Here is a 25,602-nt window from a genome sequence, read left to right as displayed (position 1 = left end):
CCTCCCGCCGAGTTGGAACCGCGGAGCGGGAAACCACCCCCTCCTCCCGGCGCTGTTGGTGCCGCCCTGCTCAGCCCCACGTGAGCGCTCTCCCGGCGTGCCCCGCGCTCGGCCGCCGCAGCCGCCGCTCCTCTCCGCGCCCCGCTCTCCGGGCAGAGCCTCCCGCACCGCCGCGGGGCCTCCCCGCTCCCCGCCAGCATGTCCGGCGGCGACTCCACCACCGCTACCGCCGCCGCCTCCCCGCAGCCTCTACCGTTCTCTCTACCGAAACCTCCGCCGCTGATGCAGCTGACTCCGGGCGACGCGGTGCGGCCGGTGGGGTCGGGCGCGGACCAATCACCGAAGAGCGCGCGGCTGGCGGCGCGCCCTGATTGGGCGGCGGGGAAGCCGGTCAGCCTGCTGGCGCCGCTGCTGCCCCCTCGCGGCGAGCCCGAGCCGCTGCTGCCCTTCGGGCCCGCCGCGCCGCGCCCGCCCCTGCGCGGCCGCCTGCTCGGCCGCTGCGGCGGCTCGCTGCTCAGCCCCGCCATGCGGCCCGCCGCCGTGGACCGCGCCTCGCTCATGGTCAGTGCCCGCCTGCTCCGCTCCCGCCCGGCGGCAGCGCCGGGGCAGCGGGGTGGTCCCGGTGAGGGGGGGTGAATCGTGTGTGGGAGGTGGTGACCGTACAGGGGAGGAGTTGTGGGGGGTGGGCGGGTGGGGTTCCTGGGTGTCAGGCCTTGTGTGTCAAACCCTCTCTGGGCACATGGCACCTGCACAGGGAAGGAATTCCTGCTCCTGTGCAGGTGGCACTTCCCGGGCATCAGTCCCTGCCTGTCACCTACACAAGGATGGAGTTCTTGCTCCCGTGCAGGTGGGATTCCTGGGTATCAATCCCTGCCCATCAAACCCTCTCTGGGCAGCTGTCACCTGCACAGGGAAGGAGTTCCTGCTCCTGTGCAGGTGGCACTTCCCGGGCATCAGTCCCTGCCTGTCATCCACGCAAAGAAGGAGTTCTTGCTCCTGTGCAGGTGGCATTCCTGGTCCCTGCCTGTCATCCACACAGAGGAGTTCCTGGTAGTGTGCAGGTGGGGTTCCTGGGCATCAGTCCTTGTCTGTGAAACCCTCTCTGGGCAGCTGTCACCTCCACAAGGAAGGAATTCCCGCTCCTGTACAGGTGGCACTTCCCAGGCATCAGTCCCTGCCTGTCACCCACACAGAGAAGGAGTTCTTGCTCCTGTGCAGGTGGGGTTCCTGGTCCCTGCCTGTCACCTGCACAAGGATGGAATTCTTGCTCCTGTGCAGGTGGCATTCCTGGGCATCAGTCCTTGTCTGTCAAACCCTCTCTGGGCATCAGTCCCTGCCCATCAAACCCTCTCTGGGCACCTGGTGCCCACATAAGGAAGGAGTTCCTGCTCCTGTGCAGGTGGAATTCCTGGGCATTAGTCCCTGCCTGTCACCCTCACAGAGAAGGAGTTCTTGGTAGTGTGCAGGTGGCACTTTCTGGGCATCACTCCTTGCCTGTCATCCACGTAAGGATGGAGTTCTTGCTCCTGTGCAGGTGGCACTTCCAGGTGACACTTCCTGGACATCAATTCCTATCCAGCAAACCCTTTCTGGGAAGCTGCCGCCCACACAAGGAAGGAGTTCCTGCTCCTGTGCAGGTGGAATTCCTGGGTATCACTGCCTGTCTATCAAACCATCTCTGGGCATCAGTCCCTGCCCCCCAAACCCTGTCTGGGCAGCTGTCACCTGCACAAGGAAGGAATTCCTGCTCCTGTGCAGGTGGCACTTCCTGGACATCAATTCCTATCCATCAAACCCTCTCTGGGTACCTGGTGCCCACATAAGGAAGGAGTTCCTGCTCCTGTGCACACTTCCTGGGCATCAGTCCCTGCCCCCCAAACCCACTCTGGGCACCCGGTGCCCACATAAGGAAGGAGTTCCTGCTCCTGTGCACAATTCCTGAGCATCACTCCCTGCCTGTTCCTCTGGTGCCATTGCTGGGCCCTGCTTGGAGCCTTCCCTGCACCCAGGGACACCCAGGGACACAGGGGGACACAGGGATACTGAGGGACACCCAGGGACAGACAGGGACACAGGGGGACACAGGGATGCTGAGGGACACCCAGGGACACAGGGGGACACAGGGATGCTGAGGGACACCCAGGGACATGGGGGGACACAGGGATGCTGAGGGACACGCAGGGACACCCAGGGACAGCCAGGGCTGGGGCTCCTCTCCAGGCTGAGCAGCCCCAGCTCCCTCAACCTCTCCTGGCACAGAGATGCTCCAGTCCCTTTTCCAGCTCCAGCAACTCCTGTGAGGGTGGGGATTCCTGGGGTGGAATTCCAGGCTGCCTCATCCCTGGAAGTGTCCAAGGCCAGGTTGGAACACCTGGGACAGCGGAAGGTGTCCCAGAGGGTGAAACTGGAGGAATTTGGGTCATTCTGGGATTGTGTGTTCAATAATTTAATTTATTTTTTCCTCCTGCTAAATATATTTTCCAAAGGGAAACTCTGCCCAGGTTATATCTTAAGGTGGAGCAGAAATCTCTCAGAGTGTTTGAATCACTGAAAAGCCCAGGGAAGGGATCTCCTTTTCCCCCTGGTGGGTGTGTTTGGGGTGCTGCTGATTTTTCCCTGGTTGTTTTCCAGATGGGCCACCCGGGAATGCCGCACTACCCCCCGATGGGGATGCACCCCATGGGGCAGAGACCCCCCAACATGCCCCCGGTTCCCCACGGGATGATGCCGCAGATGATGCCCCCCATGGGGGGACCCCCGATGGGGCAGGTAAGGCAATTGCAGTTTTGTTTTTTTTGAATGAGAACAGATAATTTAATGCATCTCTAATTTTCATTCCATAATTTGGTATTTATTCAGGTTTTTTTTTGAATGAGAACAGATAATTTAATGCACCTCTAATTTTCAATCCATAATTTCGTATTTATTCAAGTTTTTTTGGAATGAGGAAAGATCATTAATGCACCTCTAATTTTCAATCCATAATTTGGTATTTATTCAGGGTTTTTTTGAATGAGAACAGATAGTTAATGCACCTCTAATTTTCATTCCATAATTTGGTATTTATTCAGGTTTTTTTTGAATGAGAACAGATATTTAATGCACCTCTCATTTTCAATCCAGAATTTGGGATTTATTCAAGTTTTTTTGGTTTTTTTTTGAATGAGAACAGATAATTTAATGCACATCTTAATTTTCAATCCAGAATTTGGGATTTATTCAAGTTTTTCTTTTTGAATGAGAACAGATAATGTAATGCACCTCTTAATTTTCAATCCAGAATTTGGGATTTATTCAGGTTTTTTTTTAATGAGAACAGGTAATTAATGCACCTCTAACTTTAGTTCTAATCAGTCCGTAATTTGAGATTGATTCAAATTTTTTTGAATGAAAACAGATAATTAATGCACCTCTAATTTTCAATCCGTAATTTGGGATTTTTTCAAGTGGGTTTTTTTGTTTGGTTTGGTTTTTTTTTAATGAGAACGGGTAATTAATGCACCTCTAACTTTAATTATCAATCCATAGTTTGGGATTTATTCAAGTTTTTTTTTGGAATGAGAACGGGTAATTAATGTACCTCTAACTTTAATTATCAGTCCATAATTTGGGATTGATGCAAGATTTTTTTTTGGAATGAGAACAGGTAATTGATGCACCTGTAACTTGAATTATCAATCCATAGATTGGGATTGATTCAGGTTTTTTGGAATGAGAAAAGATCATTAATGCACCTCTAATTTTCAGTCCATAGATTGGGATTGAGTCAAGTCTTTTTTGAATGGGAACAGATAATTAATGCACCTCTAATTTTCAGTCCATAGATTGGGATTGAGTCAAGTCTTTTTTTTGAATGAGAACAGATAATTAATGCACCTCTAATTTTCAGTCCATAGATTGGGATTGAGTCAAGTCTTTTTTTTGGATGGAAACAGATAATTTAATGCACCTCTAATTTTCAGTCCAGAATTTGGGATTGATTCACGTTTTTTGAAAGTTTCCTGTAGACTTTGAAGGAATAAATTTGCCTTGAGACTTCACGTTCCTTTAATTCTTGGCCAATCCCTACACCCGCACACGTGAACGTTTACAGCAAGAGAAGAAACAAAGAAATACAGATTTTTTTAATTTTTTTGGCAGAATTTCTGTTGGAATCCTAGAGGTTGGTTTCCAATCCCTGTGTCCTGATGCCATGGGATTGGAAAATCCCTGGCAGGTGACACGGGCACGAGTGCTTTTGGCTGCTTTTCTTCTCACTGACCACATTTCCTGTGTGGTTTGTGATGAAATCCTCAGGTCCTGAAATAAATAATTCTCCTTGTGGGTATCATAAATATCCCGGGAATGATGAATGCCCTCGGGATGCTGCTGGTGGTGGTGGATTATGGAAGAGAGGCAGGGATGGCAGGGGAGGATTAAACTTCGGGAAAAACCCAAATGTGGTGACAAATCCTCTTCTTTGCAATTCCTTGGACACAGCATCCATATTTTCCTTCAGCTGGTCTGCAAAGGCTTGGTAGGAATTTTTGTTTTTCAGTAGGGATTTGCAGTTCTGGGGTAAAAATAAAACAATTTTTAAAAAACAAGGAGGGTTTGACTCATTAGCACTGTGTGTGCTCATTAGGAAGTGAAGTTAAAAATCTGGTTTATTTCTCTGCTTTTTTTTTTTTTTTTTGTACCTCCTTTTCCACAATTCCCACCCTTAGCCAGGGAATATGTCAATATTTCATAATTTAGGGAGCCACTCAGGACTTTTTGGTTGATGGAGAGCAAAAAGCTGAAGGTAAATGTCACACCTGGGAGTTCTCCTCTCCTTTGTTCCTTTGTTCCTTTGTTCCGTGGCTTTGGAATTCTGCAGGAATCATTCCCAGTTTGCAATTCCTGCTTTCTCAGGATTTCAGCAATGGGATCACATCCCACATCAGCTGCTATTGTTCCTTTGGAGTTTAAATTTTTTTTTTTTTGTTGTTTCTTATCCAACTTTGGAATTTGGACACGCCATTCCTAATAGAAATACCCCAATTTAGTGGGAATGGGATGAAAGAAATCACAATCCCACAAATCTAATTTATTTTTCCGTGCCTAAGAGGGATGTTTGGGTTGTTTTGTTTTGTTTTTTTTTTTTAATTAAAAAATAAGTATCAAATAATGGCTTTTTAATAGAAATACTGTATTTTGTGTTGAGAACATGATAAAATGGATGGGAAATGCTCTTGAATTCCAGATGCCTGGAATGATGCAGTCGGTGATGCCTGGAATGATGATGTCCCACATGTCCCAGGCTGCCATGCAGCCCACGGTTCCTGTGAGTTTCATTTCTTTTTTTTTTTTTTTTTTCAGTTTTTAAATCTCTTTTTAGCAGTTGTTGTTGATCACTCTTTGCTTTCTTTAATTAGAAAATAAGAATTTAAATTTTAAATGTATTTTTCATTACAGTGGAGTTTTATGTAGCTCTTGAATGATTGTAAAATAAGATTTTTGTGATTTTCATCAGTCTTTAAACTCCTTTAAGTTTTCCTTTCATTCCTTATCCTTCACTTCATGGAGTTTGGCAGGAATTACTGTGACCTTGGATTGTTAAATTGTCTGACAAAGAGATTCTTTTCTCTTAAATTGTATTTTTTAAAGAGTTTTAATTCAATATTAAAGATATTTGAATTCATTAGAAAGAGATTTTTTTATTAAAACTTCCTGAAATTCAGCTGAGTATAAAAATTGATGGAATGGCTCAAGGAATGAGAAATTCTTTGGGTGGAAATGGAGAGGGAAAAGTTAAAATACAGGTGAAATCTCTGAGGGGGAAAAAAATTTAATTAAATCCTGTTCTTAAGAAATAAATTTAGTCCGCACTTAAGGGATTCACTTAAAAAGAAATAAATTATTTTTATGTTTTCTTTTCCCATGCAGATTTAAATCCCGAAATTCCTATGGAATTTCCTGTAGTGCTGAGCACAAACCTTTGCCGTGCTGAATAGAAGCAGTGAAATTCCTAAAAATCAGTATTTTGGTCAGATTAATGCTCTTAAAATACATTAAAAATTCCTGGAAATTACTATTTTGGTCAAATTAATGCTCTTAAAACACACAACAAATTCCTGGGAATTTCCTGGTTTATTCCTGTTGGATAATACCAAATCAAATAGATGCAGTGTGATTTATTTTCACTTTTTAACCAAGTTTTCTGTTTTCCTGAGGAATATTTGAAGTTTGTAGCTGAGAGCTGAAAAGAAACCTTAACCAAAGCTAAATCCACAAGGAAAAAATGGGAAAACTTGGAATTTTGTTGATTTTTTTTTTTTTTCCTTAACTGGAAGAGCTCCAGGAATGCAACTTTAATACACCCAAAGCTTTGTGCCCCATAATTATCCCACTTAATGTTGTTCCTAATTGGTTATTTAAGGAGCAGGAATAATTAAGAGGGAAGCAGGAATCCTTATATAAGGAATTAGCCTTTTGTAGCAGAAAGGCCTTGTTTGGATAATGAATATTGGAATTTTTTTTAGGACTTAATTCCCTGGGAATTAATTATTTAAATTTAATTGTCTAAATGTTTAATTGTTTTAATTAATTATTTTTACAGCCAGGCGTGAACAGCATGGATGCACAAGTAGGTAAGTTAACAACTTGATATAATTTCAAAATACTTAACCAAAATCAGCTGAAACATTAAAAAATCCCACTCTTCCCTAAAATGGAATGGAGCATTTCAGTCCTGGAATCTCCATTGGTGCCCAGGACATTTTTTTTCTATGGACACATGGTGGAATTTTTAGAAAAATGAAGCCACCAGACCTTTAATTAATTTTTAATTACTTGTTTTTCAGGAGTGACCCCTCCTGGGACTCAGGTATGTGGAAAGCACAATTCCAGAAGGTTGGAATTCCAGTGTGGTGTGTGGGGCAAACTTGGTTTTAGGGGTTTAAAGGAAAACCTTAATTCAAGTTTTTCCTCCCTTTCTTTTCCCCTGCATTTTTCCAAGTTTTTGGTTGTTCCTTGAAATCTGTGGGCCTTGTCCCAATTATTAATTAATTATTAAATAGATGCTATCCACGTTATTTCCATGAGATTTCCATCCTGCCCATTGGCCTGTCAGGAAATCCAGTTTTCCTTGGCCATATCCAATCCCGGATCCACAGCAGGTGGATGCAGATGATTCCAGGGAATTCCTGGGAAAACTGGCCACGGAAAGCAGCAGAAGTGTGGTGTGAGTGAGCTCAGGGAACAAATTTTCCTCAAGATTTGGGAAGAGGGAGTGCTGCTGGAATTGTGGCTTGAGCTTGTTGTACTCTGACCCTTCACTTGCACTGATTCCTGGTGGGAATCAGGCCTTGGGAATGTGGCAGTTGAGCAGCTCCGCTCCCAAAAAAGGAAGTTTTTGGGAAAAATACTGAGTTTATGTGTGAATTTGTCTCCCTGTGCTGCTGTACCAGTTGGAAAATCCAGGATATTGGGGTGAAATTAATTTCCCAAGCCCTGTTTTGTCTCCCCCTCAGACAACACATCCCGTGGTCTCCACAGTCCAGCAGAGCTCCACCAGCAGCAGCTCTGCCAGCGAGGAGCACTCCAAGCAGGTTTGTATCCCGCTGGTTTTATGGAATTCCATCCCGTTTTTCACATCATTATTAATTCGGCTTGGAATGTTCCCAGAAATCCACGTGGACGGAGCACAAGTCCCCGGATGGAAGAACTTACTACTACAACACCGAGACCAAGCAGTCCACGTGGGAGAAGCCAGATGACCTCAAAACCCCTGCTGAGGTAACCAAATCCCAAATTAATTCTGGGATGTTGTGGCAACACCAGGATTTCCAAACTGCAGCAGGGAGAATTCTGCCTGAAGCAACGGGAGCAAACTCTTCCAATAAGAAGTGTTCCTAAAATACTTGGATTTTTCTCCTTATGTTGGGAGAACCTGAAGGTGCAAAGTGGCCAAAATTCATCATTTTCCTTATTTTTAAATAGTTTTTTTTTTTAATTAAAAATGTGTATTTTTTAATTACTATGAGAAGTAATAGCGAAATAATTAAGAGAAGAAACAAACACCTAAAAATTGCCATTTTGGTCAAATTAATGCTCTTAAAAACACAGCAAATTCCTGAGAATTCCCCTGGTTTATTCTTGTTGGAGAATATCAAATTAAATTGATCCAATGTGATTTATTTTCACTTTTTTTAGAGAAGTAACAGAGAAATAATAAAGAGAAGAAAAAAAACACCTAAAAATTGCCATTTTGGTCAAATTAATGCTCTTAAAATACACAAGACATTCCTGAGAATTACCCTGGTTTATTCATGTTGGGTAATATCAAATCAAATTGATCCAATGTGATTTATTTTCACTTCTTAGCCAATCTTTCTGTTTTCCTGAGGAATATTTGAAGTTTGTAGCTGAGAACTGAAAATAAACGTTAAGCAAAACTAAACCCACAAAGGAAAAAATGGGAAAACTTGGAATTTTGTTGATTTTTTTTTTCCTTAATCGGAAGAAATTTCAGGAAGAAAGAGCTCCAGGAATGCAACTTTAATACACCAAAAGTCTTGTGCCCCATAATTATCCCACTTAATGTTGTTCCTAATTGCTTATTTAAGGAATTACTAAAGATTTTCCTTGGAAAATCTGTTTTCTCTCCCTCAGCAATTGTTATCCAAGTGTCCCTGGAAGGAGTATAAATCAGATTCTGGGAAGCCTTATTATTACAATTCCCAAACAAAGGAATCCCGCTGGGCAAAACCCAAAGAGCTGGAGGATCTTGAAGGTAAAAGGCTGCTGGACTTGTGTTTTTATAAATATCTATTAATTAATTGTATTATTGATGTAAGTATCAACAAAATCAGCTGGGGGAAAAGAATAATTGTGGAGAAAAAGAATAGGCAGCAGTAGTTTAAATATTTCCTTTCTTAAAATTCTGTTCAATAATCCTGACTTTCTTTCTGGTCTTTGAACTACCTTTTTATGAATTAAAAGAATTATTTTAAACCAAACTGTCATTTTTATATTCCCCAATCTTCCCATAATGGCATTTCTAAACTTTATTTTAATCTTGATTGATTTCATCTTTGAAGGACACAAACATTAATATTTTTGGTAGTAACAAAAACATTTAAAACTTTGCTTTTATTAAATCAAGAATTACCAGAACTTTCTGTTTATATGAACTATTAAAAATCTATATTTTAATTGTTTTTCTCCTTTTTTTCCTCTAGCAATGATTAAAGCTGAAGAAAACAGGTACATTTTTAATATTATGCTAATCTTGTCCTGAGGGCCTTTAAGCCTTTACTGGGGATCTTCAAACCATTTCTGAGGAAGTTTAAACCTTTTTCCTGAGGGTCTTTGAACTTTTCCTGGGGGTCTTCAACCCCTTTTTTTCTTGATGGTCTTCAAACCCTTCTTAGGATCCTTCAAACCCTTTTCCTGAGGATCTTCAACCCTTTTCTTCCTGTGAGCCTTCAGATCCTTTTTTTTTCCTGAGGCTTTTCAAGCCCTTTTTCTCCTGAGGATCTTCAACCCTTTTTATCTTGGGAACCTTCAGCTCCTTTTTTTTCCTGGGAGCCTTCAGATCCCTTTATTCCTGAGGGTCTTCAACCCATTTTTTCTCAGGGGCCTTCAGATCCTTTTTTTCCCTGAGGCTCTTCGACCCTTTTTTCCAGAGGATATTCAACCCTTTTCTTCCTGGGAGCCTTCAGATCCTTTTTTTCCTGAGGCTCTTCAAGCCCTTTTTCTCCTGAGGATCTTCAACCCTTTTTTTCTTGGGAGCCTTCAGCTCCTTTTTCTCCTGGGAACCTTCAGATCCCGTTTTTTCCTGAGGGCCCTCAGCTCCTTTTTTTCCTGAGGATCTTCAACCGTTTTCTTCCTGGGAGCCTTCAGATCCCTTTTTTTCCTAAGGCTCTTCAACCCTTTTTTTTCCCTGAGGTTCTTCAAGCCCTTTTTTCCCCAAGGCTCTTCAAGCCCCATTTTTTCCTGAGGCTCTTCAGATCCCTTTTTTTCCTGAGGCTCTTCAGATCCCTTTTTTTCCTGAGGCTCTTCAGATCCCTTTTTTCCTGAGGGCCCTCAGCTCCTTTTTTTCCTGAGAATCTTCAACCCTTTTCTTCCTGGGAGCCTTCAGATCCTTTTTTTCCTGGGAGCCTTCAGATCCCTTTTTTCCTGAGGCTCTTCAAGCCCTTTTTTGCCCTGAGACTCTTCGACCCTGTTTTTCCTGGGATCCTTCAAGCCCTTTTTCTCCTGAGGATCTTCAACCGTTTTTTCCCGGAGGCCTTCAGATCCCTTTTTTCCTGAGGGCCCTCAGCTCCGTTTTTTCCTGAGGATCTTCAACCTGTTTCTTCCTGGGAGCCTTCAGATCCCTTTTCTTCCTGGGATCCTTCATGCTCTTTTTCTCCTGAGGATCTTCAACTGTTTTTTTCCCCGGAGGCCTTCAGATCCCATTTTTTCCTGAGGGTCTTCAGGCTCTTTTCCCCGAGGGTCTTTCACCCTTTCCCCTGAGTGCCTATGAACCTTTTCCGAGTCTTTACCTCACCCTAAACCCCTCATTCCCCACTTCCCCCACATCCCTAAGCTGCCCCTCTACCCTAAATCCCCAAGGCCGGTGCCTGCAGGTTTGGGATTGTTTTTTGGACTGAGAACGGGTAATTACCCTACCTCTAACTTTAACTACCAATGTCTCTAATTTGGGATTGACTCAATTGGGGTGACCACTGTTGTTTTTGTCCCCAGCACGAAGCCGGAGGATGCGGCCGCCGCCTCGGCTGTGGCCGTGGCCGGGGACACCCCGAGCGGGGCCGGCGCGGCTCCGGCGGCCGACGGCGCGGCGGCGACCACGGCTGCCCCGGCGGGAGCCGCTCCTGAGGGGGACCCAGCCCCGGCCGCCACCACGGGGGACACGGACGGTACCGGCACAGCCACGGCCGAGGAGCAGGGCCAGGGCAGCGCCGCGCCCGGCACGCAGGATGGCGGCACCGACACCGCCGCGGCCACCACGGATGAGGCGGCCAAGCAAGAGGGCGCGGGAGAGTGAGTGCCAGGGGATGGATGGCAGCTCTGGGAACGTGGGTTTGGGTGGGGTATCACGGGGCATCGTTCCCAGAGCAGCTGTGGCTGCCTCAGCGTCCCTGGAAGTGTCCCAGGCCTGGTTGGAGCAGTGTGGGATAGTGGGAGGTGTCCCTGCCATGGAGGGTTGGATTGGCATGATCCTTAATGTCCCACCATTCCATGATTCCCATCCCAAGCACCCAAGATCTTCCCACAAACCTGTGGGAAACACACAGGAATGAATAATTTACTGGGAGCAGCCTGGGACAGTGGGAAGTGTTGGATTGGGATGATCCTTAATGTCACTTCCCATCCAACCCGTTCCATGATTCCCATCCCAAGCACCAAGATCTTCCCACAAACCTGTAGGACATTTAAAGCAAGTTCTTCAAGGGAATGAATAATTTACTGGGAACAGCCTGGGACAGTGGGAGGTGTCCCTGCCCATGAAACTGGGTGGGCCTTACTGTCCCTTCCCATCCACCCCATTCCATGATTCCATGATAATTCATGGAATTAATGGAGTAATTCCATAATTCCATGATAATTCATGGAGTAATTCCATGATTCCATGATAATTCACGAAGCCTCAAGATTTTGCTGCAGTTTTTCATTTCTCAGCAGCGTCAGTGACAGGATCATTCCATGGATTTTCCAGTATCTGTAAGAATTTCCCAGCGTGCCATTAAGGCACCTATTTATGCTCCTTTTCCATGGATCTGTGCCATTGGTTATCACCCGAAGAAAATAACATACTAGAGGGATTTTTATCTGTTCCAGACAGCATTCCTTTTTTTTTAATAATGAAAAATCTATTATGTGGAAAATTATAGCTTAGGATTTTTATCATTCAAAAAAAAAAAAGAAATACTGTGGAGGATTTTAGGCAGCAGGACGTAATTAAGGAGAAAAAGCCCATTTTTATGCACTTCTTTATATTTTTATATAAAATATTAATATTCCTGCTGAATTTCAGCATTATATTTTTAGGAATAATTTCTAGATATAACCTTAGCAGGCAGCCAGTTGCAGGAGGGAAATATTTTGCCTCAGTTATTCACTTTTTTTATCTCCTTTTCATCAGTTATGCCTGTAAAGAAAAGCCTTGTATGAATTATTAGAATTATTATTTTTTTACTTGGAGTTGCTATTTAGAAAACTCATTCTGTGGTGGTTTTTGACTCTTCAGTGCGTCTAACTTAGGAAAAAATGTTGAAACAATAAAACTCTTTTTATTTTAGTGCTGCTGCAAAGAAGGAGGATGAGGATGCCCAACCAGTTAAAAAAACCTACACGTGGAACACAAAGGAAGAGGCCAAACAAGCATTTAAAGAACTGCTAAAAGAAAAGGTATTTGGGCCAGTTATTAATGTTTTATTGAACTACAACACCTGGTTTTATTTCTATTTATTTGCCAGGTTTTACTTGATTTTCTTGGGGAAGAATTCCTCACTCTTGAGGAAGTGAAGGAAAAGAACATGGCAGTGAAATATTATTTTAGCTTAAAAATCAAATGTTCTTTTTTCTTTTCCCCATGGCTGATTTTAAGGAGTTGTTCCTTGATGGATGTTAATTCCAGGTCTGATTCACCCATAAATTCCTATTTTCACAGCGAGTTCCATCCAATGCTTCCTGGGAGCAGGCCATGAAAATGATCATTAATGACCCCAGATACAGGTACTGAGTCCTTTAATTCCACACAAACCCTTTTTTAGGGAATTTACTTCCAAATAATCCAAAGTTCTGTCAGCAACAGATACTCCTGCACTTGTGTCGTTGGCAGGGAATTGTCTTCATTTCCTCCATAAGGAAATGCTTCCAACAGCTTCGTTTTTATTGGGAAAGAGTGTGGAATTTTATCTTGATTTGGGGATTAAAATGTTCAGATTCATTTTATCTCAAATCTGAAGTATTCAAACCTGTTGACTTTTGCTTTCTGGTTTTGATTTCCTTACTTAATTTCTTATTTTCTTATTAATTTTCTTATTTTCTTCTTCCACTTTTTCTGATTGCCCTTGGTTTTTTAGGGATCTTTTTTTTTTTCCCCTGGCATTCTTTTTTTTTTTTTTTTTCCTGGTGTTCTGATTTTCTTTTTTTGTTTTTGGTTCTGATTTTCCTTTTTTTTTTTTTTTTTGTTCTGATTTTCTTTCTTTTTTGTTCTGATTTCCTTTCTTTTTTTCTTCTGATTTTCTTTCTTTTTTTTTTTGATTCTGATTTCCTTTTTTTGTTCTGATTCTCTTATTTTCTTCTGATTTTCTTTCTTTTTTGGTCTGATTTTCTTTCTTTTTTTTGTTCTGATTTTCTTTCTCTTTTTTGTGTTCTGATTTTCTTTCTTTTTTTGTTCTGATTCTCTTTATTTGTTCTGATTCTCTTTTTTTGTTCCGATTCTCTTTTTTTGTTCTGATTCTCTTTTTTTGTTCATTCCGATTCTCTTTTTTCATTCCGATTCTATTCTCTTTTTTCATTCCAATTCTCTTTCTTTTTTCATTCTGATTTTCCATTTACTTTTTCAAATTTTAATTATTTTTCCTGATTTTCCTTTTCTGATTTTCTTTGTCTTCTCTTCCTGATTTTTTTTTTTTTTTTTTTTTTTTTTTTTGATTACTAAATAACATTGCTCTTTCCTTTCCTTTCCTGGGAAGTGCTTTGGCAAAACTGAGTGAAAAGAAGCAGGCCTTTAATGCCTACAAAGTTCAGACAGAGAAGGAGGAGAAGGAAGAAGCCAGATCCAAGTACAAGGAAGCCAAGGAATCCTTCCAGCGCTTCCTGGAAAACCACGAGAAGATGACATCCACCACCAGATACAAGTAAGAGACTTGGGATAAAAATCTGGGATTAAAATCCTCATGGGATGCAGTGCTTGGAGTGGCATCCACTTCCATTTTTAGATTTTTCCTTCCTTTAGAAAAATTCAAAAGATACCAAAAAAAACCCCAAAAAAACCCAACAAAACCAACACTTCCCAAGAGGGAAAATCAAGGAGAATTCCTATCAAAAGTGTTCCTACTTGGAACAGAGCCCTCCCTGATGTTGTGGGGACTTGATGGATAATTTAGTCACCAAGAAATGAAAATAAAATTGTGTGTTTTTTGTTTGTCTTGCCCAGAAAAGCTGAACAGATGTTTGGGGAGATGGAAGTGTGGAATGCCATATCCGAGCGGGACCGGCTGGAGATTTATGAGGATGTTCTGTTTTTCCTGTCCAAGAAGGAGAAGGTAAATTCCCTTCAAATCCATCCAGCATCTCCTCACTTGTTCCTCAATCACTTCAGGCCTGTGCTTGAGGCTTTATGGCAGATGAACAGCAGTTTTTAGGGGAGGTTTGGGGATTTATTGAGATTTATTCTTGCTGATTTTACCATGTGTTGTGTTTTCAGAGGATTTTAATCAATCACATGATGGATTTTATTCTGAATCTGTGAAATAATAATAAGATGGAAAAATTGTGTTGTTTTGTGTCCAAGGATGGGCCTTGGAGCAACCTGGTCCCTGTCCCAGGCAGGAGGTTGGAATGGGATGAGCTTTTAGGACCCTTCCAACCCAAACCACTCTAGAATTCCATGATTTTGTATCAATTAAATATTACTCTCATATTTTCTTGGAGAACACACTAGATACCTTACATTTCTGTCCAAACCACCTCAAACTGAGCCCAAAAAAGAAACTTTTCCCCTCAGGAACAAGCCAAGCAGCTGCGGAAGAGGAACTGGGAAGCTCTGAAGAACATCCTGGATAACATGGCCAACGTCACCTACTGCACCACCTGGTCGGAGGCCCAGCAGTACCTCATGGACAACCCCACCTTTGCCGAGGATGAGGAGCTCCAGAGTATGGCCGTGGGCTCGGGAATTCTTGGGGGAGGAGGATTCTTCCTGACTTGGAAGGAATAACCTGATTTTTTCCCCCCCTTCTCCCTGTGTTCTCGCTAGACATGGATAAGGAGGATGCCCTGATCTGTTTTGAGGAACATATCAGGGCCTTGGAAAAAGAGGAGGAGGAAGAGAAACAGAAAAGTTTGCTGAGGGAAAGGAGGAGGCAACGTAAAAACAGGGAATCTTTCCAGGTTGGTGGAAATTGGGATTCTGTCCTAAAAATCCCATGGGATATCATGGGATAGTCCATGTGGGTCTTTTTTTTTTTTTCTGAGGGTTGATTCAAGGGGGTGTTTAAAGCCTCAGTTGTGGGGCTGTGGCATTTTCTCTGCTTGGAGAGCTGGAAAAGTAGGGAAAAATCAGAGGGAATAGGCCTGGATGGGAAGGAAATTCAGCTGGAACGTTGTAGGTGGTGGGGAAAAGCAGGAAGAACAACAGAAAAGGGGATTTTTCAATCCTGTTGGAACAAGAACGGAATTGCAGTTACCCAGCCAATCCATCCCAGCTGGTACCAGGGAGAAGCTGGAGGAGTGACTCCAAATTCCCACTTTCCTTGTTTTTTGCAGCTGTTTCTGGATGAGCTGCACGAGCACGGGCAGCTGCACTCCATGTCCTCCTGGATGGAATTGTACCCAGCCATCAGCTCCGACATCAGGTTCACCAGCATGCTCGGCCAGCCTGGTAAGGAGGGGAAATCCTGGGATTTGAGCAATTATTCCTGTTCTTCAACACCTAAAAATGCTGCTCTGGGGTTAAACCTGACCTGTGGCTTAACTAAACCCTCCCTCAGGATCAACTGCACTTGACCTGTTCAAGTTTTACGTGGAGGATTTAAAAGCTCGTTACCACGATGAGAAGAAGATAATTAAAGACATCTTAAAGGTGAGCATTACCTGCCTCCTCCTTTCCCACCCAAGGGAGCTGGGATTTTCCTTGGAATTGGGGGAATTCCCCATGTCCCTCACACCAAAGGAGCTGTTTTTTCCAGGATAAAGGATTTGTGGTGGAAGTGAACACTTCCTTTGAGGATTTTGTCACTGTTATCAGCTCCACTAAAAGAGCCACCACGTTGGATGCAGGGAACATCAAGCTGGCTTTCAACAGTGTAAGTATTAATTAATACATTAATTAATTAATTAATTAATTTGTTGGGATATCTGGGTAATGAGGATAGAAAATCCCTTCTCCAAACACAAATTAGGGTTTATTTTCTAACTAATAAAATAATAATATTTGAGGAATATTCTGTTATTTGGGGCTCCTTAACTGATTTCAGTTGCCAAAATAAAAACAAACCTTAATCCAAGCAGCCAACATTCCTAAACTTGAGGAACTCTTGGACAGGAATTCAGTGATGCTCTCCTGTTTGTACATTAAAATTCCTCCTGATTCGGGTGGTTCTGTAATTTTGCATCATTGGATTTTCATCAACACCAATTCCACGCTTGGAAAAATAAACAATTGATTAATTTTTGATGAAGTAATTTAATATCATCGTTTTTATTAATTAAGTATAGGAAAAGCAATTAATTTCCTTGTCATTTCTGAGTGACTCAGACACAACTGTTGTCAGAACCCCGGCCTGGTTCAGGGGTTCCGTGTGGTGGAAAAGTCTCTCCTCCAGCCCGAGCTTCCAAAGAAAGGCTCAGCAGTCTCTGTTGTTCAGTCTCAAGGCAGTTTATTGCAAATTATCTAAAAGATTTTCTTCTGGAGCTGCTGTGGTTTGCTCACAGCTCAGGCAGAGGCACACACACACCCTGACATCTTTTTTGACTCTTGTCTTTTCTTTTCTCCCCTCGCTGAGGGCTGCTGCTGTCTTTTATATGGTACATCACGTGTTAAATGTTTATAATTTTTCCCCAATACCTATATTAAATGGTGCTTTTCTATATTTTATATGGTACATTACGTGTTACATGGGTACAGTTTTTCCCCAATGCCCATTACCTATATTAAATGGTGCCTTTCTACTCTAAACCAATCTGTGAGTGCCAACATCGCCAAGAACATGGAGATAAGGAAGGGGAAAGAGGGAAGACAGGGCAGGCCCAAATCCCTCCATCTTAAACCTCTGACCCCCATGTACAAAACCAAACCCCCCTGTACAGCACTCAGAAATTCTTCCCTCTACTTTATAACTACTTCTACTCTAATATCTAAACTTTTGTGACTCCTTGCTCTTCCTGCAAGGTTGGTAACTCATTCCATGGCTCAAACCCAAAATCCCAGCTGTTTCCAGCTGCCTGCCAGGGTCTCAAATGCTTCTGACCTGGGCCTGGAACCTCCAAAACTGTCTGAGGGACGTTTTGAGTTCCAACAAACTGTGAGGGTGAACTGTGCCGAAATCCCAATAAATGAATTTATTTCTGAGTGACTCAGACACGGCTGTGAGGGTGAAGTGTGCCGAAATCCCAATAAATGGAATTCTTTCCCTTGCCTTTGATCCCCGCAGCTGCTGGAGAAGGCGGAAGCGCGGGAGCGGGAGCGGGAGAAGGAGGAGGCCCGGAAGATGAAGAGGAAGGAATCAGCCTTCAAGAGCATGCTGAAACAAGCCACCCCCCCCATCGAGCTGGATGCTGTCTGGGAGGATGTAAGGATGAGAATTCCTTGGGAAAAGCATTCCCAAATTCCCAGACAGCTCCCTGCTAATCCCTAAAAAAACCCACCTTCGCCAGCCTCTCCCTGGTTCTGCTGGTGGGGCTTCAAAACTCCATAAACACCTGTGGTTCCTTCAGGAAAATTGGGTGGGAAAAGGTTCATCCTTTAGAAACAAAAACATCCTAAAAGAACTGGGAAAAAAAAAAAAAACAAAAAATGCCACAACTGCCCCAAAGTTAATTGAAATTATTTAGAAGTATAAACTTCGTTCTAGGTAAAATACCCTGGAGAACCTTTCCTTTCCAAGGATAATTTATATAAATATTTGGGGTTTTTTTAAGCTTAAATGGAATGTGCAGGGAAACAGTGGGATTCTCCATGTTTCCACGAGTTAGAGCTTCCCTGAACACTGGAAATTCGGGATTTGCTTGGAAATCTGGGATTAAAAGTTTAGCCTTGTAGCACTTCAGGGACTTTTCAACTGGTGAAAATAATTTTTTTAAAAATTATTTTTCTAAAATTATTCTCTTTATTTTTTCATTTTTCTATTATTTTTCTTATTTTTCTTATATATTTTTATTTTTACTTTTATTATTTCTTCATATTTATATTATTATTGTTTTTATTTTTCCTTATTTTTATTTATTCAGGGTTTTAGTTTTATTTTTAGTTCTTATTTCTTATTTATGTCTTATTTTTGTTATTACTTTTATTATGCCTAATTTTTATTATTCCTTTTTATCTTTATTCGTTATTATTTATATAATTGTTATTATTATTCTGTACTGGTTTTTTTATTTCTTATTGCCATTATCTTTGCTACATTATATTTTATTATTTTCTTCTATTTCTTCTATTTTAATAAATTTATAATTTAATTTCTTTGAATATCATTAATGGAATTAATTTTCCTGACAGATCAGAGACAGATTTGTGAAGGAACCAGCATTTGAAGACATCACCCTGGAATCTGAAAGGAAAAGGATATTCAAGGATTTCCTTCATGTACTTGAGGTAATTATTCCTTTATTTTTGAAATCATTGGACAACAGACAAGAAAAATTACTCCTACATTGAGTGGAAAGGGGAAGGATTCAATGGAATTTTTTTCCATAAAGTGATATCAGGAGATTAATTTGATTTTTTCAGCTCTCACACTTGGGGGTTTTGTTCCATTTCTCGCAGTTTGGAAGAATTTGAACTGAAATTTTGCCTTTTAATTCTATAATTCCCAACTAGGCAGAGCAAGGGGTGGGTTTGGGTCCAGGGCGCAGATCCTTGGGAATCCAGGTGTTTGTCCCTGCTCCTGGCTGCCTTTAGTGCAGCTCCAACATGGCAGCAGTGCCCATTTTTAGGTATTTTGACATGAAATGGTGATTGTGGAGTTTTTAACTTTGCCCAGCTTTTGTGGATGAGGAGAAGCAGCACATCCCAAAGAACTGATGGGATGTAGGAGATGATGAGATGGTTCTCCTATTAAATGCCGATTTTATGGAATTTTTAACCTTTCCCAGCTTTTGTGGATGAGGAAAAAAATCCCATCAGATTTTTGGGATGTCCTGTAGGAGCTGATGAGGTGGTTCTGCCATGAAATGGTGATGATGGAGTTTTTAACCCTTCCCAACTTTCTTGGATGAGGAAAAAAATCCCATCAGATTTTTGGGATGTGCTGTAGGAGCCGATGAGGTTTTACTGCCCCATCCCTGGAACTGTCCAAGGCCAGGTTGGAGCACTCCGCTCTGGGAAAATTCTCCTTACTCACAGTGGAACAAGCTGGGATTTTAGGGCCTTTCCAAGGCCAATCCCTGCTGGAATTCCAAGCTCTCCCCTCCTTGCCTTGCCCACAGCACGAGTGTCAACACCACCACTCCAAGACCAAGAAACATTCGAAGAAATCCAAAAAACATCACCGGAAGCGCTCCCGTTCCCGCTCCGTGAGTATCCCTGCAGCCCCTCCCTCTGCACTGGCGGTGCTGGAATTCCCATTATTGATTGGAATTCCATGGAATTACTGAATTGAATTAATGAATTCTTCCCTGGGCTGTGTGTGAAGGGCTCAGAGTCTGAGGATGACGACAGCCACTCCAAGAAGAAGCGGCAGCGCTCGGAGTCGCGGTCGGTGTCGGAGCGTTCTTCCAGCGCCGAATCCGGTACGGGGTGGGGTGGGATTGGCTTTACACCAGCTGTGCTCTTCTCCTTTGGGATTTATCCATTGATTCCTGTGGGGTTTTTCTTTCTCCCTGTGGCTGCAGAGAGGAGTTACAAGAAGTCCAAAAAACACAAGAAGAAGAGCAAGAAGAGGAGGCACAAGTCTGTAAGTGGAGCCCAATTTTCAGTTTGGTTATGGACAACCCAGCTGGGTGATCCTAGGGAAAAACTGGGATTAAACTGGAGGGGGGAACTGCCAAAATAACAACTGTGTTACATATTCCTAATACTGAACCACTTAAAACTGCTGAGTGTGGAGGGTTTAACTCAGGTGAAGGACTCCTGAGTAGCCTGGGATTTGCTGTTTATCCTGGCAAATCCAGGTGTTCTCCCTGCTGGGGGGAGCTGGGAAGGATCTCTGCCATTCCTTGTGCCTGCCTGAGCATCAGGGTCATGCTGGAAGCTCTGAGTTGTACAAGAGCAGCAAAAGAATCCAAAGTGCAGCAAGAGCTTCACTTCTTCCTGGGAGGGTGGGCAGGCTTCTTCCACAGGGTGCCCAGAGAAGCTGTGGCTGCTCCTGGATCCCTGGAAGTGCCCAAGGCCCAACCTGGAACAACCTGGGATGGGGGAAGGTGTCCCTGCCCCTGGCAGAGGTGGAATGGGATGAGACTTGAAGTCCCTTCCAACTTCAATCATTCCATGATTCCACAATTCTTTAAATGGAAGTTGGACTTAAAAATATTCAACATTAATATTCACTATTCCCATTTTTTTTCCCCACAGGATTCGCCAGAATCCGATGTGGAACGAGAGAAGGACAAGAAGGAAAGAGAGAGGGACAGTGAGAAGGAAAGAGCCAGACAGAGATCCGAGTCCAAGCATAAATCCCCCACTAAAAAACGGCCTGGAAAAGATTCCGTAAGCTCTGCTTCCTGTTCCTCCTGCTGCTGTGGGCTCTGCTGGATGCAGCTCCATGGCTTTGCTCTGGGAAAGGGCACAGGTTGCACTTGAGGATCCTGGAGCTCTTTGCCGTGCCCCAGTTGGGATTTGGGGTTTCTGGGTGGCACAGAGCAGCTCTGGCTGGGTGTCCCTGCTGAGGATCCCATCCTGACCCTGTCCCATCTCTCCTCAGGGAAACTGGGACACCTCTGGCAGCGAGCTCAGCGAGGGGGAGCTGGAAAAACAGAGGAGGACTCTTTTGGAACAGCTGGATGAAGATCAGTGAGAAGATCCTTGATACCAAAAACGTTTACAGGTGGCAAAATAAAACCAAGCCTTGTGTGGGCAAGGCCCTGGGGCCGGTGGCCGGTGGCCCATGGCCACAACAAGGGTGGCTTTTAGTTTTTTACCACTTCAATCCAGTCAAAAGTAGAAAAATCCATGGAATTCTGAGGGCAAAGCTGTGCCTGGCCTGGAGCTGCGGGGCGGGATGGGATCCCCTGGAGGGGACACAGAGGTGGCAGCAGTGTCCCCAAGCACTTTCCCGTGTCCTTCCCAAGGCAGGGAACAACCCTGGGCTGCCTGGGCAGAGCCCAGCTCAGCTTTGGGGAAAAAACTCCTGATTTAATTCCTTGTGCTTTTGTTCTTCGATGGATTTGCTTGGGTGGGATTTTTTTTGGGGAAGGCAGCAGGAGTAAGGAATCCATGTCTTGATGTGTTCTGCAATCCCCTGGATTTTGGGGTTGTTTGGCACTGGGGCTTCTGTCCAGGACTGATCTGTGTCCCAACTCCATCGATCCCAAATGCCAGGGAATGCTGTGGATGGGAATTGTGCTGTGCCAGCAGAGGGAGCGTGTGGGACAGGAGCACCTCGGCATTCCCAAAATCCCAGCCCGGCCCGGCCCTGGCTCTTACTCCAGCGTTTCTCTCCACCTTTTCTCTCCCCCTTCCGAAAACTTAGGAATAAAAATCCAATGTTAAACGCAATTCCATGTGTTGCCTTAAGAACCTGCTGCAGAATGTACCTGCACAGCCCCGAGGAGGGAGGAGAAGCAGCTCCAGCCCTGTTTTCCAACACGTTCAGGGAGGTGCCCCGGCCCTACTCGGTGAGAAAATTGGGAAGCCGCTGTCCTTGGAATATTTTTGTACATTTTTATCAATGATTAAACCTTGTCTTTTAGCATGTACTGGTATTTATTTCTCCTTAAATACTCTGTACAGCTCTGAGCCACGGACTCGCTCGTAAAATCTGATTTGAAGACTTGTAGATCCCTTTTCAGGAGTTTTTTCCTGAATTTTGACCACTTTTACCAGTGCATAAACACATAAGGATCCATTTATCCTGGGAATTTTGTGGCTGGGCTGGTTACAAGGCTCAGAATCCTTAAGAACACCCTGAGATTGAAATGAGTTAATTTGAAATATACAAGGCAGGAGGTTGTAACCATTTTTTTCCTGGGATGCTTTGGGATTTTCTGGAATGGTTTGGGATGGGAAAGAACATCCCAATCCTGCTGTTTCCTCCTGAAGGGTCATTGCTCATCACCCATTGCCTGGGGAAAAAACACCTAGATTTGGTCAAACAGGACTTGGGGGGGTTTGGTGTGGAAATCCAGGTTGGAATATTCCAGGTTTTTCCCTGCAGGGTTTGGAAAACAGGAGGGCAGCAGGTCCTGGCAGCTGGGAGGAGGATTTGGAGTCTGACAGGGAGGAACTTCTCCCAGTGCTCTTCTTCCCTTGCATTCACACAAATTCAAGGAGAAAGATGTTCCTCAGGGAATAGCACTTGTAAAAGGTTTGCCTTGATTTTTCCATTAAAAATAAAAAACTGGGAATGTCAGTTAGTCCAGTGGTGGGGTTTTCTTAACATCTTAATTCAGTTTGCTGGAAGAAACTCTGCCTGCTTTTAAACAAAGCTTTCCAGAGAATTGAGTTCAGGCTTATTTTTCCAGCTTTTTTTTGGTGTTTTCCTATTTCCCAGCCCCATCTTTTTCTGTGGCCAGCCCCAACCTCTGCATTCTCTCCTGGAAACTGGAAGGAATTTTGGCCAAATTGATTCTTTTTGATGAATTATTGGATTCTTTTGGATGATTTTTAACCGTGTCCATCAATGTTGAAACCTTGGCTGTGCTGGTTAATCCTGATCTCCCCCCTCAGAATAATTTTATTAAACCCTTTTAAAAATTAAATTTGATATTAAAATTCAAATTGTTTGGGCCTTAAATATTTGAATTGTTTTGAGTGCATTTCTGGCAAATATTAATCCCTATTTATTTTATTTCTTTCCTGGAGCTGATCCAGGTGTCTCCCAGGAACATCCACACCTCAAATTTCTTCCCTCAGCCTCTTTGAGATTAGTAAATAATAAATTGATTATTTCAAAACTTTTTCAATCTTCATTCACACAAGCTCCAGGTGTTCACCTAGCAAATACCAGCATTTTTTGGGGGGGAAAAAAAACAGGTAAAAGTGACCCAAAAAACCCCTCTGGATTTCAGTGTAGTAGTGTAAATAGTTTATTTGATTTTATGGCAGGAACAGACCAGGAAAGGAACATGAACTGCTTTAGAAACACTCCTAATCTTGCTAAGAAGCAGATCTATGACTAGAAAAATATTAAAGAGAACATGCCAGCTTGGCTTTCATTCTCAGCTTTTATTATAAAAATACCTTTGAGCTGAAGAAAATGAGATTTAGTGCTTATACCCCAACAAGTGCTGAAATTTGAAATTCAAATTACCCAATTTTCTTTGATCCAAACACTCATTCCAACAGTGGCATGTTCTCTTTAGCAGGTCAAGTACACAGTGCTGTAAATGCAAAACTTGGCAGTTTTTCAAGGAAAAATTCCTGGAAATTGGTCAATGTGGTAACTCTGAGTCCGAAACTGTCCTTTTAGTTAAATATAAAAACAAAAACTATAAGTTAAAATAACATTCAGATTGTATAGCACAGGCTTGATGCATTTATTTCATTTTAAACAATATTTACAATATTACCCAGAGGCTAAAGTGGTGGGGGGGGGAAGTGTAAAAACCATAAAAAACTGCACCAATTTTGTAGCAAAATATCTGTACATTTAAAAACAGATTATCATATAACTACACATTATCCAAGGGGAAAAAAAAAACAAAAAACAGGGACCTTCACCAGTGGTTCACAGGAGCACAATGGAAAAGGGCAAAGAAATTCAGTGGTTAAATACTATACAAGAAATTTTACAATGAACAGATGGATGAGCCCAGGCAGGGAAGCTGGAAGCAAAATGGGATTTGGGAAGGACAAATTTCTCCTCAGTCCGGCTCTTCCCAACTCCTGGATGCTGCTGGCAGGGAGTGGGATCCATCCTCTGCTCCGGGGCACAGGGAGGGGCACCGTGGTCCCAAATCAGCCTCCTGGCCCTTTTTGGGCATGGAAAACTCCATGGAGAACACCAACCCTGCTGGGAATTTCAGGCTGGGCTTCCCTTGGAGCCGGAGCAGGGTTGGAATTGGAATCCCCCTGCCAGGAACTGGACTGCACTGGTCCTCAGAGCCTAACACTGGTTACTGGGTGTTAATTGCTTAGTGCTAATTAATAAACACGCCGTTATCCCAACGCTGCCAAGCCCCGGAACACCCCAAAGCCCCGTGCTGGGCTGGGGGATCCTCCTGCTCCATCCCCAGCCCCATTTGGAGCTGCAGGGCTGGGAAAGGCCTGGCTTCTTCCTTGGGATTAATTCCGGGTACGGAAAGCCCTCCAATGTCTTTATTTGAGATTTAATTTCAAAAGAGCCGTTAAGTGCAGCTGAAGGCCGAGCCTGCCCCTTGGCCCAGCGTTAAAAGCCAAGCACATCCCAGTTTTCCCAGTATTCCCAGTTTCCAACCGGTCAGGCCCACTGGAGCCCTCACTCTCACCAACCCAACCCCCCAACCCAACCCCTATTTTACATTTTGGTTACAAACCCTGCAGAGCCTCGGCGTCCAGAGAAACCCCAACCGACCCCGACGCCGTCGCTCGGCTCCAGCGGAGCGGGAGCTCCCGTTCCAGGCACTTGGCGTGGCGAGCGCGGCGCGGGGCGTGGAGGCTCCGTGTTCCCTGGAGAAGGTGGGACGTGGTGGCCACCAGCCCGGAGGACTCACATGGCCAGCTCGGCGCCGTTGGAGCGCAGCCCGTGCTCGTCGAAGCGGCGGCGCACGCTCCTCCTCAGCGCGTCGGCCCGGCGGTACGGCTGGTTCCGGAGATCTGCGGGGAGCCGGCAGTCAGCAGCGCCCACGCGGGACACACGGACACGCAGCACGGCAGGACAGACATGGAAAGGCCCGCTGGAAGCCAGTCAAAGCAGCTTGTGGAGGACGGGAGCAGGGATCGGCCCCGGCGCCGCGCGGGGAAGGACGGACGTGCCCGAGCTACGCGCCCCAGCAGCCGGTTAATACTGGTGGGATCGGGATGTTGGTGGGATTGGGAATGGTGCTGTGGGAATGGCCCCTCACACCCATCACCAAGCCAGATGGTTTGAGGTGTTCATGCGTGTCCCCACACGCCAGAGCTGCAGTGTGTTCCTCACGGCAGCCGTGTGACCCTACCGGGATGGATTTGGGATCCCCACGTCCCGTTTAGGATGGATTCATGGAATCGTTCAGGTTGGGGCAAGGAGCTCCAAGAGCTAAAAGAGGTGCCCCTGGGAAAGCAGCTGGCACTGGGTTGGGGTTCTCCAGCTGCTTTGCGTGGCTGGAGATGCTTCATCAGCCAGAGGAGGGGAGAGCTCGGGAGGGAACACTGAGCATGGGGTGGGTGGATGGATGGATGATGGATGATGGATGGATGGATGGATGGATGGATGGATGGGATGGTGGAAGCCCATTACAGGTGTCACATGTGCTGTCACCTGTGCACCTACAACAGAACAAGCACTGAAGACAATTCCAGCTCAAATATTGGTCTCCTGGCCAACAAATTTGTGTTGGACTGGGCAAATCCCTCAGATTTCCTGGATAACTTGTGTTGGGGGTTACACAGAACTCCCAAACTTACCTCTCCCC

The 25,602-nt window shown here is 44.2% G+C and overlaps 2 protein-coding genes across 12 annotated transcripts in view; one reads left to right on the top strand and one right to left on the bottom strand.

The window, feature by feature from the left end:
* Positions 1-79: 79 nt before the first annotated feature.
* PRPF40A (pre-mRNA processing factor 40 homolog A) lies at positions 80-21,764 on the top strand. 2 transcript variants are annotated; one of them, XM_030278195.4, is made up of 26 exons: positions 82-561; positions 2,632-2,769; positions 5,225-5,305; positions 6,581-6,611; positions 6,825-6,847; positions 7,494-7,571; positions 7,648-7,758; positions 8,635-8,755; positions 9,204-9,228; positions 10,711-11,007; positions 12,267-12,375; positions 12,638-12,702; positions 13,668-13,832; positions 14,132-14,240; positions 14,702-14,852; positions 14,954-15,087; positions 15,463-15,577; positions 15,687-15,778; positions 15,885-16,001; positions 17,349-17,486; positions 18,413-18,508; positions 19,342-19,428; positions 19,548-19,644; positions 19,747-19,808; positions 20,426-20,560; positions 20,775-21,764. In XM_030278195.4, exons 1-26 carry the CDS (start codon positions 199-201, stop codon positions 20,865-20,867), a joined length of 3,033 nt encoding a protein of 1,010 aa, XP_030134055.4. In that variant the 5' UTR covers positions 82-198; the 3' UTR covers positions 20,868-21,764. The 2 variants fall into 2 exon arrangements, with proteins under 2 accessions (XP_030134054.4, XP_030134055.4); XM_030278194.4 differs by having other exon boundaries at positions 80-561; positions 19,548-19,808.
* Positions 21,765-23,081: 1,317 nt separating this feature from the next.
* The window catches only part of FMNL2 (formin like 2), a 113,869-nt gene continuing 111,348 nt past the window's right edge, over positions 23,082-25,602 (bottom strand). For all 10 annotated transcript variants that reach the window (XM_072931775.1, XM_072931777.1, XM_072931774.1 and 7 more), the window contains one exon: positions 23,082-24,805. In XM_072931775.1, the coding sequence (XP_072787876.1) occupies position 24,805 (1 nt within the window). In that variant the 3' untranslated portion in view covers positions 23,082-24,804. The remainder of the gene's footprint in view (positions 24,806-25,602) is intronic.

This window comes from Taeniopygia guttata, chromosome 7 (genome assembly GCF_048771995.1).
Source record: "Taeniopygia guttata chromosome 7, bTaeGut7.mat, whole genome shotgun sequence".
NCBI classification, from domain to species: domain Eukaryota; kingdom Metazoa; phylum Chordata; class Aves; order Passeriformes; family Estrildidae; genus Taeniopygia; species Taeniopygia guttata.
Note: the sequence above shows the minus strand (reverse complement) of the source record. Positions and strands in the feature narration are given on the sequence as shown.

Excerpts from the sequence above, each read along its gene's own strand:
- PRPF40A (XM_030278194.4), top strand. The coding sequence starts at position 199 with ATGTCCGGCGGCGACTCCACCACCGCTACCGCCGCCGCCTCCCCGCAG. Across the intron at positions 2,770-5,224 it reads GGGGACCCCCGATGGGGCAG|ATGCCTGGAATGATGCAGTC; the intron begins GTAAGGCAATTG and ends CTTGAATTCCAG. Across the intron at positions 16,002-17,348 it reads TCAAGCTGGCTTTCAACAGT|CTGCTGGAGAAGGCGGAAGC; the intron begins GTAAGTATTAAT and ends TGATCCCCGCAG.